The following is a 15,043-nucleotide window of genomic DNA, read 5'->3' as shown; positions in this document are numbered from 1 at the left end:
TTACTGTTTATTTCGCCATCAGGCACTGGACAAAACAAACAAAACAAACCTTTACACTGGGATTACAATTGTCTTTGTCTGTTCTTGATCACCTGCACCTGCACACTATTAACCACTTTGCAGCAGTCCCATATTGTTTTACGTTGCAAAACCAAAAATACAATTTATGCTTCTTTTTTTTCTTACAACAAAGTATTATAAAATTGTACTTTGATTAAATAAAAATATTCAAAGTACCTACTTCCGTTGTTTTAGTGCAGTTCTACACACACACAGAGCAGCCACATAATTCATTTTTGGGGAGGGGGGCAAGGTGTTTTAAAAGCAGTCGGGTAACGTGGTTTTGTATTGCATAATAATTCAAATTCAGACTAACGAACGTCAAGAAATAGAGTAACATTATTAAATCTAATTAGTAATAGGGTACCTTACTGGTCCCGGTTTCTTTGCACTCCTGGTTGTTTGAATTTGTGAGTTCTTTAACGTCTCGCTGCCTTTCTCTCCCTCTGAGCACACAAGTCATTTCCCGCCAGCAAAAAAACAAAAACAAAAAAAAGGTCCTGCCCAAGAATCTCTGAACAGCTGGCTTGTTATCCTTTTGATCAGCTTAGTGTGCTTTCCTTTAGCTTTCAAAAACATGATATCATCACCCGAATAGATGACTCCACTGTACTACTGCCTACCACTGACTAAAACCATTAAGGTTTAAAAATATATATATATTTTTTTTTTTCTCACTATTTATTATTTAAGATGTGTAAAGTAAGTGATGCAAAGAGGCTGCAAATTAGCCCTTACTAACAATTAATTAAGATTTGGTTTCTGAATTAAAACAGAGAACTTGTTAATTGTGAAATTAATTCGTAAAAGAGAAGCGTAAAGTTGGAAGAAAACACAAAGCCAGAAGCCCTAGTGTGTGTAACTCATCTCGACACGTAGGAGGGAGAAAATTAGAGGTAGTCACTTTTATTGAAATGAACCCAGGGTTGCCTTTGCAACCACTGGGTCATTTTATATGCATTCTGAGACCAATCAAATGTCAAATTTCAGGGTAATGCATTTTAACAAGACCAATATCCATTTATGTTTTTGTTCTTAACCAATTTTCTTTTGTCTGAAAAAGATGACTACATTGAATTTTGTTTTGTGAACTTTAGCAAAGACTTACCTCATTGGTTTTTCCATAAAAATCTTAATTTTTTTAATTTATAAATTTGTCTGCTTTCTTTAGCATTCTGTGGCATACAAAAACAAAACCTTTCAATTTTATAGTTTTAAAACATTTCTTTACATCTTTAAAACAAAATAAATGCATGTTTTCTGGCAACATATTAAGATATAATGAGTTATATACTATAAAAAGCACTTGAGTAAGGGTCGATTTCGTCTATGGCATTCTGTAGCTTTGTTTCAAGGGCCATGATTTCAGTCAGTCAGAGGCCTTGCGTACAGATCAGAGTTAAAAACTTCCAATTTTTTGTAAATTGAATCCATTCTCGAGACCACAGAGTCAATTTTTGAAGACATGGAATTTAATTCAGTGGTCAGCTTTTTGTTGAAGTCTAGCATTTTGTCTAGTTTTAATTGCCTTTCTTCATTGGGGTCTTTTTGTTTTCTTGCATTGTCATTTAGGCTGAGTAGAGTGAGTTGCTGATTGTCTCCTGTTCTTACCATGTGCGCATCCATGTTATTTTCCGAATCTTGTTGTTCAGAATCTCCAAAAACAAAAAATAACAATATTTAAGCTCCAACGGTGTACTGTAAGATTATAGGATCATAGGTCGCTTAATTTTAATTTAAAAAACCGTGGATCTTATGCCAAATCCGGAGCTAGGTAAACCCCATCCGACCACTCCAGTCGCGCATGCGCTATTGACCACTGCACATTTTTCTTGTGTCCTTTTCTTTTTTGTTTTCGTAGCAGACCGTGCACCTTTTTTGTGATCTCTGCTTCCCTTATGTTGAAGGGATAGTCACAAATGCATATACAGGGCTACTTTGCACAGGCATTGTGATGGATCTGGCTGCAGCAGACACCTGCTTCATTGCCTTATACCCAGGACTGTGTTTTGATAGTATTTCATCATAGCACTGCCATATCAAACCAAACACCTTCCCGTTTGCAGCTGACTTACCTGTAAAGTAGCTGCATGCTGTTTTGTTTGTACAGTCACAAAGGTAAGTGATTAGTTTTTCGGGAACAAAAGCCAAAAAGCACTCCAATGGAGAACGCAAACTGAAGTTCCATGGCGGGGTGCACATCTGTGTAAACAGGTGCAAAATCAAATGATGGAGGGTTGGCATCATTGTAGGGTTCAGTAGTAAACACCCAGTCCCCTGCTGTTTTTGGCACTTCATCCTCTTCTTCTTCATCATCGTCATCGCTGAGTGATAAGTCAGCATCACTGTCGCTGGTATCGAACTCCTCCGAACCAACTTTGAAATCTTCATCACTCCCGTTGTATTTCTTCACGTATGTTGCCATGTTTAGCTTTCACTAAAAACTATATAAATTGCAACTAAACAAGTAAAACTAATAATAAAACAAAAAATAGTAATATAAAGCTATATATGTGTGTGTGTGTGTGTGTGTGTACTTGAGTAATGCAAAATATTATTCTGTAATCCGAAGTTGTAAAAGTACTGGAGGCCTGCTTGCTGGCCTCTGCAGCTCCTGTGTGCTTTGCACATAGCATGTACAGTAATGTTCCATGCATTGATGGTTCACATGTTATGTTCAATGAAGTCAAGGGCAAACAGCTTGCTAGTTTTTAATAATTATTTTTTTTGACACAGAACAAAAAGTCAACCTCTGACAGCTTGAATGCTAATCTGGTTTTCAGTTTGATTTACATTTTGCTGATCTATGGAAAACATAATCACCTCTTTTAAAACAAATCGTAATCTTTGTTTGTGTACAGTGCCTCTTAATAAAAAAACAAAACTGCAAAAGACAACATCTCTTATGATAAGAGGCACCGTATACACAATACATTAAACTTCAATTACAACGACTCCAAGGAGTTTAAATTCAGCATACTTGAGGAATTGTCAGCCAAACTTTTCTCCCTTGCATTTTAAAACTATATATGTCTTCTCTTAAAAATTGCAGATAATGTAACTACCACATTAATGGTTGCTGGATTAAAGTAGTAATCTCAAAAAAATTACATTTTACCATTGTTTCATTTACTTCTACACACGTTAATGCATTTGTGTTGTCTTCATCTAGGCCAGAGGTGCCCAATCCTGGTCCTGGAAGGCCGGTGTCCTGGCTTTTGTTCCAACTGTCTCCTAAATGAGTTAACTGGACCAATCAAGCACTTTTTAGAAGCTTAATTGGTCCAATTAAGCAATTTAGTGTACAGTTGGAACAAAAACCAGGAGGGACACCGGCCCGCCATGTCCAGGATTGGGCACCCCTGATCTAGGCAATGTGGGGAAGCTATAAAAAGGCCAACAAAATGCTTGGATATATAATGAAAAGTGTTGAATTTAAATCAAGGGAAGTAATGTTAAAACTTTACAATGCATTAGTAAAACCTCAGCTAGAATACTGTGTTCAGTTCTGGTGCGTAGAAAGAGTGCAAAGAGCAACCAGAATTATTCCTGGTTTAAAATGCTCGTCATACACAGACAGGCTAAAATAATTGAATCAATTCAGTCTTGAGCAAAGAAGACTATGCGGCGACCTGATTCAAGCATTCAAAAATCTGAAAGGTAAAGGTAATGTCGACCCAGGGGACTTTATTGACCTGAAAAAAGAAACAAGGACCAGGGGTCACAAATGGAGATTATATAAAGGAGCATTCAGAACAGAAAATAGGAGGCACTTTTTTTTTTTTTACACAGAGAATTGTGGGAGTCTTGAACCAAGTCCCCACTATTGTTGTTGAAGCTGACACTCTGGGATCCTTCAAGAAGCTGCTTGATGAGATTCTGGCATCAATAAGATACTAAAAATCAAACAAGCAAGATGTGCCGAATGGACTCCTCGTTTGTAAACTTTCTTATTGTCTTCTGTGTTCTTGGCACGAAAGCTGGTATTGTAGATGCATTATATATGCCCCAGAACCAGTGAGAAATGAGATATTTCTCTAATCCCACACCCATTGAAATGGTGTCTGTACAGACTTGTCAGTCTGGGTGTGCTCACTTGCTCCCAGGCAGGCTCAGGAAATAAGGTGCTCAATTTTGAGGAAGAATTGAAACCTGAGACCCAGAGAAGCAACTGAGCCACAATGGAACAGCTTCTGCAGCTTCTCAGAGCACTGGAAGCCCAACAGCTGTCAGACATTCACCTTTCAGCAGAGTTTCAGCATTTACCTTGATTCTAAAAAAAAAAACATTTACTCCATTTTTAAGAGAAGACGTATATAGTTTTAAAATGCAGGTGTGGGGGAAAGGGAGAAAAGTTTGGCTGACAATTCCTCAAGTATGCTGAATTTAAACTCCATGGAGTCGTTGTAATTGAAGTTTAATGTATTGTGTATACGGTGCCTCTTATCATAAGAGATGTTGTCTTTTGCAGTTTTGTTTTTTTATTAAGAGGCACTGTACACACATTAACTTATTAGAAATCATAAAAAATAACACTGTACGCTGAGTTTTTTTGTTTTTAAAACTGTGATGTATGTTCAATTCACGAGATCCATACACGAGATAACTGGAATTTTGAATAAATGTTGGGTGACCAGGAGTGCTAACTAAAGCATGATCTTCATGCTAAACAGTATGTTTTATATTTTATTGGAAACATTTTTAGATGATTTTTAAATAAAACTGAACATTTGAGTAAGGTTTGCTGAAGCATCCTGCCTCTCCTGTGCTTGTTTCACTGTGTCCCAGGGGCAGCAGTTAGTTGCAACAGTGTAAACTCAGGCTCCCCTTAAACATTGTTACTAATGACACAAACAGGCTTTTCACAGTAGATAAACAATCCAGCTTTAGAAGGTCACACAGATCCATTACTGTGCCCCTCTTGTGAAGCGAAATATTGAATAATTTCCTGAATTTTATAAGCAGTTTTAGCTTATCCTGTTGAGCCAGGGAGGTAGCCATATCCAGGTAAACTTTGCATGTATGGAGTTTACTGAAGTGCCTACACAGCTTGTATAACAGCTAAACCTGGGCAGATCAAGAAAACAGGCTCTTTCTGTACGGAGGTTGCAAATACAAACACAATCCCTTAACAGCGAGTATCTTTTGATGTACCATGTATCTGTAAAAGCAAGTAACGCCAAGCAAGGCCCAGATGTAATAACTGAATGGCGACAGTGTTTAGATTCACTTTTGTAGTATTTTGCTTGATCACTCGCGCACAGGTGTCATTTGTGCTCGTGAAACATCTGTGTAAGAACAAATGCTGAGCATGTACTATGTTTACATGCGCAAGATGACTTCCTTTTGGAACGAGAGTAGAAGTGAGAATAAACCTGGTAGCTCTAATCTGACTCTAACGTTCAGACTCCCAGCGTCCTGGAGTGAATTCTGCAAACCAAGCAGCTGCTGGCAGGGTGACGGCTCGATGTCCTTGTGTGAGTTCAGCTGAGTGTTTGGCGAGAGTTTGACTGATTACATCACTAGGGGAGCAGGCCAGGTCAGAGCATGCTTGTGTTAACACAAAAAGAATGCACTAGTATACTCTGCAGGCTTTTGTTGTGGTTTTAGAAGCATGTTTAGAGTAGTTTTAAACAGAAGTACTATACTACAGTACAGCTGTATGGTATCACAGTTCAGTGCTGTTAAAATGCTAGCCACTTCAGCAGCTTTTCATTTCTATATTTTAAAAAAAACAACAAAAAAAAACATTTTAACCTTTTAAAATAAGAGAAGCATGCACATGACTGTTCACGATATAGGCATCTGCATGTGATTGATTGGTAGGTGATCCCTGTACCTGTTCTGATGCCAGTATCTCCAGTATGATTTTAATTACTACCTTTTGGCTTTAACAATCAGTTTCCACTTAACTGTTCCGTTTTAGCAACGATATGAGGTAAGTGCTTCTACTAATGACACCACTGATTCAATTGTAGAATTGTAGACAGTGGTTATGTAGGTGTTGAATAGGATGTTGAAATATTGTTTGATTTGTATATTTTACTGTACAGTATGACTTGGGCACTCAGCACTGCTGGTGCAGGTAGGGGAGGGCTGAGCTCAGCAATGTAACACAGCAGGCAGAAGCACCAACCAGTAGACTACATGTGTCTGACACCTGTAAGTTTCAGCATTAACTGCTGTAGTTTGGGCTCAGGTCATCTCAAGGTAACAGTAAACATGGTAGATTTGTACGGAGCTTAAAGGGAATTGCAAAACGTGCATTTATACCACTTTTAATGAATGAACTCCAGCTTGAACTGTAAGCTTTTGTCTACGTGCTGTGTATAGAAGTCATACTGTCCTGCTTCTTCATTGTACTGACACTTGTAATAATGTGTTGTCTGTGTTGTCTGTGTTCTCTAGCTGGGGGATATTTGTTATTGTACTCTCCTTATGTAGTGTTGAAGACAGCTTGGGGGTATGTCAGTGTACTACATGGCAGAACCTAGTGTAACTAGATCCCTGCTGTCAGTGGCTCTAGGACAGACTCTATCCTGACTAGTTTTATAGTGCTATTGAACACAGAACAGGCTGTAGAGTTTACAACAAAACTCATGAGTTATTGTTGCTGCCTGTGCATTATTTGCATGTGTATTCACATCCCCTTGATCGTGAAACCGTGTTGCCAGTGATATTGTATTCATGGTCCCTGGTTTGTATCCCACCAAAACACAACTAATAGTTTTACCCAAGTCAGGTTAATCATTTTCACTATTTTATTTTGATGGAAATCAGGGACAGGACTAGAAAGTATGAGGCTGCTTAAGGATCACATTTTTTTTTTTTTTTTTTTTTTTTTTTTTGGAAGATTGCTCTGTGGTAGAGTACTAAATCTTTTTAATACACATTTTGCTTCAGCATGTATTTATGCTTTGGGAATGGTGTTCTATCTGTCATTGTGTGCACCCTGGGGAGGTTGCTTTGAAAGGTGCTACATCTAAGATCTGGCTTGTTTTATGCAACGGCTGTCTTGCCCCGATGACCCAAATTGTTTTCACTGCCCTGTTAAGCTGCGTATGGAAGGTGAAACGAGATTAATCAATCCATATGAAAATCACTGGTCAACACTGATTTATGATCGAGGATATGTGAGTAGAAATATACTTCTCATGTATGGTTGTAAGTATTTGGTGGCTACCTCTAATTGAGTTGAGAGTATATTTCTCGCACACTCTTTGCTGTGTCAGGACCACAAGCGAAGTGAGTTGGGTCTGTCCTACAAAGAATGCAAGAGCCATCGAACACCTGGAAACATATTGGAAGTCATTCAATCTAAAAAATAAAAAAACAGTAACATTTTAATCTGTTTATGTAGATTTTGTTATGGTTTACATTTTGAATTCTTTGTCATTGATATTCCAAGTGTGGGATCTACATTCTCGGCAACATTATAAATGTAGTTGCTGCTAACAGGTTGCAGTGGGAATGCGACTTATTTATTGTACACAGGCAAATCTTTAAACAAACATTGCTTGAAATGACACTTCATTTGAAGTGTATCAGAATGATCTGACACAAATAAGGATCTTCTGGAGGGGAAGGCATCCAAGCAGGATTCATAGATCTGTGGAGCTTCTCATTTCTTAAATGCCCAAATCCGCTGCAAGCTTGTTTCTAATCACACTGCCCTGTGACTTTTGCTAGCGCATTGCAAACACCTCGCTGGCTAAAATAAAAACCGCTTCAGCAACACATGTCAACCTGTTCCTATCCAGTTTTAAATAACTTTAGCATAACCGAGGCAGAAGTGTTAAAGGGACTAGGAGCTGCTAAAATAAACAAATCTCCTGGGCCGGATGAGAGCCTCCCAATAGTACTCAAAGAAATGAAAGAAGTTATTTATAAATCGTTAACCAAGATCATACAACAGTTTCTTGACACAGGGGTTGTACCGACAGACTGGAAAATTGCAAAAGTAATACTGATCCACAAAAAGGGAAACAAAACGGAACCAGGTAACTACAGACCAATAAGCCTGACTTTTATTCTGTGCAAACTTATTATAGTTTCCGTAAGATCCAAAATGGAAAATTACCTATATGGTTACAGTATCCTGGGAGATAGTCAACATGGTTTTAGGAAAGGGAGATCGTGTCTAACTAACCTGCTCGATTTTTTTGAGGATGCAACATCGATAATGGATAATTGCAAAGCATATGACATGGTTTATATAGATTTCCAGAAAGCTTTTGACAAAGCTCTGCATAAGATTAATTCTCAAACTGAACACAGTTGGGGTTGAAGGAAACACATGTACATGGATTAGGGAGTGGTTAACATGTAGAAAACAAAGTACTGATTAGAGGAGAAACCTCAGAATGGAGTGAGGTAACCAGTGAAGTAACACAGGAATCAGTATTGGGTCCTCTGCTATTCCTAATCTACATTAATGATTTAGATTCTGGTATAGCAAGCAAGCTTGTTAAATTTGCAGACGACACAAAAATAGGAGGAGTGGCAAACACTGTTGCAGCAGCAAAGGTCCTTCAAAATGATCTAGACAAGATTCAGAACTGGGCAGACACATGGCAAATGATATTTAATAGAGAAAAGTGTAAGATACTGCACGCAGGCAATAAAAATGTGCATTATAAATATCATATGGGAGATACTGAAATTGAAGAAGGAATCTATGAAAAAGACCTAGGAGTTTTTGTTGACTCAGAAATGTCTTCATCTAGACAATGGGGGGAAGCTATAAAAATGGCCAACAAGATGCTCGGATATATTATGAAAAGTGTTGAATTTAAATCAAGGGAAGTAATGCTAAAACTATACAATACATTAGTAAGACTTCATCTTGAGTATTGTGTTCAGTTCTGGCCACCTCACTGAAAAAGGATATTGCTGCTCTAGAAAGAGTGCAAAGAAGAGCGACCAGAATTATTCCGGGTTTAAAAGGCATGTCATATGCAGACAGGCTAAAAGAATTGACTCTATTCAGTCTTGAACAAAGAAGACTATGCGGCGACCTAATTCAAGCATTCAGAATTCTAAAAGGTATTGACAATGTCGACCCAAGGGACTTGTTCGACCTGAAAAAAGAAACAAGGACCAGGGGTCACAAATGGAGATTAGACAAAGGGGCATTCATAACAGAAAATAGGAGGCACTTTTTTTTGCACAGAGAATTGTGAGGGTCTGGAACCAACTGCCCAGTAATGTTGTTGAAGCTGACACCCTGGGATCCTTCAAGAAGCTGCTTGATGAGATTCTGGGATCAATAAGCTACTAACAACCAAACAAGCAATTGTTGGTTTATTGAATCATTAATTTCAGTTATCAAGTTTCTTTAAACACACCAAGTGAAACCCCTTTCTCATGCTCAACAAAGGTGGCAATCTTGCATGGAAGCAAATCAGGACCATTATGTTAATCAGAGTTTCTAATTGTAGAATGTCTCCTGCTTTTAAAGATCTAGCGATTTTGTAACTGGTGATATATAATGTGTTTGCTTCAGTAATGCTGTCAAACTGTTTGTGCAGCTTAAATGCTTCTAAAATTAGAATTTCTGTGACGTTTGTTAGATAGTCACTTTGCAGTAAATGGAAATCTACAGTAAAATGTCAAAATCGGTACGTCCTGCATCAGTTCAAATTTTCCAACAATTCTATAAATCAGAATATTCACATGAAACAGTGAAAACAATTATTATTTTTTATTTTTTTTATTTTACTTTACCAGTCTGTATGTTTAGGGTAACCAGTCAGAAAGTCCCTTTTTTGTGGCTGGCTGATAACTGCCTTGATTCTTCTCCAAAACTTTTGTTGTACACTCCTATAAACCGATAAACTCTTTTTAACCTTTCAGGTAATGTGTACTTATTGCAGCATTACAAGGTCAATCTGTATCTGTTTTACTGTTGCTACAGGATTGTGCTAATGTGTGTTTCAGTACCAATTCCTGCGGCTGATTTCACAGACCCTGAGTATCACTAATCTTGGATTTGTCAATGTTAATTTAGGTAAAATAATCCAAGGTTAGAGCTCACCCGGGTCTGTGAAACGAGCCGCTAATGTTTTCCCCTTTTATTCATCGCGCCAGTGCTGAGCTAGACGGATCAAGATAGACACCAGCAAGGCCGCTGTTCAGTCAAACAATTAAACTGATGAAGACATTAGCAGAAATATTGGATTTGTTGACCTGGTTCATAGTAGTCTTTACTTCCCCTAATCAGTGAACCATTAAATAACTCGTGAAGCGTTTAGGAGCTGCTTCTTGCTTCTAGTGGCCTGCCATGGATTTGTAGTGTCTTCAGAGCTGTAAGAGTGAGCAGACTGACTCTCCTTTAGTTTTTTAGGCTGTACACTGCTGTACACTCGATTAGCTCAGACTTAATAAAAAAAATGTTTTAGTAATTGCAGTAAGAACCATGCAACAATTATCCAGGCTGCCTTTTGTTTGTTTTTTATATTTAGATGGAGACAGCATGAGCCAAAACTATTGATGTTTTTATACTTTCAGGGTTTAGCTGCATTTAAAACAAAACTACTTCACATTGAGATTAGTTATGTTTTTCTCCAGATTAAAAGTAGTTGCTGTGCAGTGTATTTCTGGTTTGATTCCCTTTCTTGTTGTTCTGAGGAATGTTCTTTGTGCAGAGATGCCTGCTTGTGAGACCAGTTTAAGTTACTATGGAAACTAGACTGCCCATACCCACAGAAAAGACATGCCCAGTAAACTTGAAGCCCCCTCTGTGGGTGTAAACAAGAAGAAACTCCTACATCGCCCTGTTTGGGTGAGTTTCAGTAACAATTGACCAGATAGCAGATTTTTACAGAGCTCAGTGTAACGGTGATTAACAGGGAGCCGAGTCACATGAGACAAATCCTGATACCACACTTCACTGAAGGATTAAAGCAATCCTCTTATTAACCCTCCAGAATAATTGTGAAGACGCTGCAGACTCGCTGTGTCAGAGCAGAGCCATCCAGGCTGCCCATGGTTTGTCCTTTGACTGTTCTATGTAAAGCGTTTGTAAGTTTCTGTCCCGCCCTTCTGATTTCTTTACGAGCGGTGTTTAATTGATTCAATGTTTTTGTTGAATTAAAACCCCTGTTAAACTATTCACAGTAAAGGACCATGTTATAATTCAGTGGGAAGATTTGATTTTGCTTGTATGTCTGATAGGTGCATCACTGAACAGTATATGCAGTTGTAAGACTGAAGCCCTGTAAGGATTGTAGCACTGCAATGAGAGATTGCTGTGCCAGTACTGATGGCAGTGAGAGAGCCGAGTTTGAACTCTACCTTCACCACTCCACATTGAAAAGACTTGGTTTTGACACCTTGAGGCTCAACTTGTTCTGTAATACATTGACATCTCAAACATGATGAACACAGATCTTTGTGTCTGCTTGAGACCAGGATGACAGTAGTGGTGGAGTCAGACCCGTAAGAACACAGAAACCAAAACGCGTAATGGCGGATTAAAACTGAGCTGTGAGATGCTCAGTATATTAAATAATAAACAGAAAATAAAAGGTATAAACAAAACCAAACACACACAAAACAAAGGGCATGTTGGCCAAACAAATAAACAGTAGTAACTAAACAAGTGTCGTGCTGGTTTTAACCAACACGTATAGCAATTGTTTATCTCTCGACTTTAGATTTACCTCCCAACTTCTCACTCGTTCTCCACTCTGAACTGTCTCCCCTAATGAGCTTGGCGTGGGTATTTTATATCGTTGCTGGAGCCTTAATAAACCATTACCTTATTAAGGCTCCAGCCACATTCCCACGAGCTTTACCAGGGTTGGGGAGTCAATCCCATCCACACTTTGAGACCGGCTTGCCGCTGGTCTAAAACGGCAAATGATGACTGATGCCTTTCGTCCGTCCACCCAAAACAATAATAATAATAATAATAATAATAATAATAATAATTCAGCGCACACATGTATATAGGGGCAGGAGACTCCACCACATATGCCCCTCCTTGTGTGCAGCCGGCCGGGCGGGGAAAGAAACTGAGATCCTCGCAACCCCCTGCAGGCGAGCCAGGACAAGTCATGCACATGCTTACGCTTTGTGGAAGTAGCTGTCAGGATAATATTCTATATGTATGGTTGTCAGCAGGTAGATGCAGAGTCTGCGTCATAGGTTGACTTACTCCCTAGCATGTACGCCATTCCACTAAGGGGAAACTAGATTTTTTCCATAGTGTTATCGTTGTCCGACTGAGAAACCTGTTTTACCTTTCAAAACATTAAAATGGTCTACGAATACGTAGATAAAATTAGTGCTGTTTTTATTCTTCTTTCAAAAATATCATAACTATTAGGTTTTCTAAACTTTTTTTAATTCATGACTTTTTCCCCCCCCAATCGTTGCCTACTGCATAGTAGTTTCTGCATATGCATTGTATTGCAGTATTTGTAGTTAAAATAATATAGGTTACTTACTGATTACTAAAAAAAAAAAAAAAAAAAAAAGCTATACTAATGACGTGCATTGTCTCACATTTTAAATATTCTAATAAACTTTACTGTGATCATGTGATTGGAGTTTTCTTTTGTTGTCATTGTTCCGATTATATGGTTGTTGCAACATAACTTAACTTACACTCGATCACACGTGTGCTTGCAAGAATAAGTGGAAAACCCTTGTCACTTGTTCCATAATTAAGGAATTTACAACATAAATGTTTTTTTCACTTATCGCATGTAAAACTGGGCATGTACTGTGTCCCACATTTTATATTTTAAAACCTACATACTATATGAAAATCTATCTGTGGGAAACTGAAGTCATGCAAAAGGACTATTGTAAAATTTTGGAACTTCTGATTTTTTTTTTTTTTTTTTTTTTTAAAGACCTTGAAATAAAAAACATTTAATACCTCAAAACTTTTGGAATACACATTACTGTTCTTCATCTGAACGATTTGTTTATTTATGAGATGAGTCAATACAGACTGTTTTTAGTTTTGATTTAATTTTGTTAGAAAACAAATTATACAGACCAATTACCAGAATCATGTTCCAAAAGATGCAGCCCAAGGAATACCAGGCACCCATGCACACAACTGAAATATGACTGTGATACTAGTCACAGGGAGGTGAAGCAGTAATGGTTTCAGACATACACTCTGGTCACAAAAGAACATTTTCAGATGGCAAGCCAGAAACACACAGCTTCAAGATTACAGCTAAGTTTTTTTTTTTTTTCTTTTCCCCCCATTGTTTGCTATCTCTTTAAAATGTGTTTTACTATCGTTTGGAATATTAACAAAGTGGATTCGAAGGAGGAAAAATTTAATAAAATAATAAACACATTTATTATTATAAAAAGAAGGATTTGTCTCTGATTTATTGAGTTTTAATGTCAATCGGTGCAATGTCTTACTATCAGTAGTCACAGGTGAAAGAACACGGTTAAAAAAAAAAAGAAACATTTATTTTTTATTTTTTAAACACAGTAGTGGCTGTACAATCCTACTAATATTGTTAATCATACTCGTACAATCTTGTATAACTAGAGCTGCGGTTGGTCAGAGAGGCTTTAATAACATACACTAATAGCACTGTCTACTGGCACAATTTTGCTTTACCGTTCTGTAGTGGAAAGAAAACCACTTAAGTCAAAATAATGTAAGGGATTATGCAGTACATGAATATCTCTGCAAACCTATTCAGAATTTAGGAAATCTGTAACGTTTTTTCACATGGAATTAAGTTTGGCATTTATTAAATGAGAATCAGTTATAGTGCAAATTTAAATATAATATTTAAGAATATTGAGAGCTGAAACAAGTATTTTAAGCAAACCAATTTCTCACAAATGAATAATCAACGATGTTTCATGGGATTATTATATTTTTTGGCCGTTACGCAAGCTGAAAACACAGCATAGCGGCCTTATTACAGCGTCATTTTTCCAGGTAGCAACGTAGCGGCCTGTTGCGCTCAACAGCGCTGGCGAGAACCCTGTGATCTATACTACCTGATATAAAAACGTCATAGTCTGGTTGCACAGACCCTGATTAGCACTAATCTTGATCTAAGTTGCCTAAGGTAACATTAAGTAGTTCAAGATTAATGCCAGTTGGGGTCAGTGAAGCCAGCAGCTGTAGCTTTAGCATTGAATACACAAACAAAGTTGTATTGTGTGCAGAATGAAATGACAAGAATGCTTCCGTTTCTGTTTTCAGTTCTATCTCCAGGACACGAAGAGCAGCAATGGAACCTTCATCAACAGCCAGCGCCTGAGCCGCGGCTCGGAGGAAAGCCCTCCATGTGAGATTCTGTCTGGTGACATCATCCAGTTCGGAGTGGATGTGACGGAGAACACTCGCAAAGGTAAAGGGGAGGGAGAGCGCAGGGCTGTCTTCTGCTTCTCTTTAAATGGGAAATGAAAGTAACATCGAAACATAGGCATGGTATTCATTTTACTAAATGTGTAGCTGAAAATGTACTATTGTAATTTAGATTTTCACATTTTTTCATAACTTGCGATATTTGAATGCATTAAACAACTGTAATGGAGTCCTGCATGTTGTAAAAATCAATGTAATGTCTATTTTTTCTTCGATTTATCTAATAGTTTAAACAGTAAACAACCACATACAAAGAACATTTAAATGTTTAATCTACAAACAGATTTACAGCCTTACAAACAAGTCTACTGTATGTGTACATGATGCTTTTGTGAAGTTAGGATTGTACAGTATTTTCCTCTCCAGGTAGGGTTCATATTGCTATAGTTCGTGCATTAATTAATTAAAACAAAGGCTGTATGTACAGTGGTGGTTTGAGTATTGAATATTGCTTCACATTTCCTTTTCCAGCCATTCCTAACATGTTTTACTGTGGGAATAGGCACACTGTTTTTTTTTACTCCCTAAGGGATGTGGCATATGTAATGGCATCTTTCTTGACCTCGATCGCTGTTGTCTCTGTTGGCATGGAGACAGCAGGCAGTATCTGGCTAGTGT

The 15,043-nt window shown here is 37.9% G+C and overlaps 1 protein-coding gene across 13 annotated transcripts in view; it reads left to right on the top strand.

Annotated features, from left to right (window-relative positions):
* LOC121329259 (sarcolemmal membrane-associated protein-like) overlaps window positions 1-15,043 on the top strand; it is an 88,924-nt gene that overhangs the window by 9,442 nt on the left and 64,439 nt on the right. For all 13 annotated transcript variants that reach the window (XM_041274769.1, XM_041274768.1, XM_041274777.1 and 10 more), the window contains exon 3: window positions 14,261-14,408. In XM_041274769.1, coding sequence (XP_041130703.1) covers window positions 14,261-14,408 — 148 coding nt within the window. The remainder of the gene's footprint in view (window positions 1-14,260; window positions 14,409-15,043) is intronic.

Source organism: Polyodon spathula, chromosome 16 (assembly GCF_017654505.1).
Source record: "Polyodon spathula isolate WHYD16114869_AA chromosome 16, ASM1765450v1, whole genome shotgun sequence".
Classification (NCBI taxonomy): Eukaryota; Metazoa; Chordata; class Actinopteri; order Acipenseriformes; family Polyodontidae; genus Polyodon; species Polyodon spathula.
Note: the sequence above shows the minus strand (reverse complement) of the source record. Positions and strands in the feature narration are given on the sequence as shown.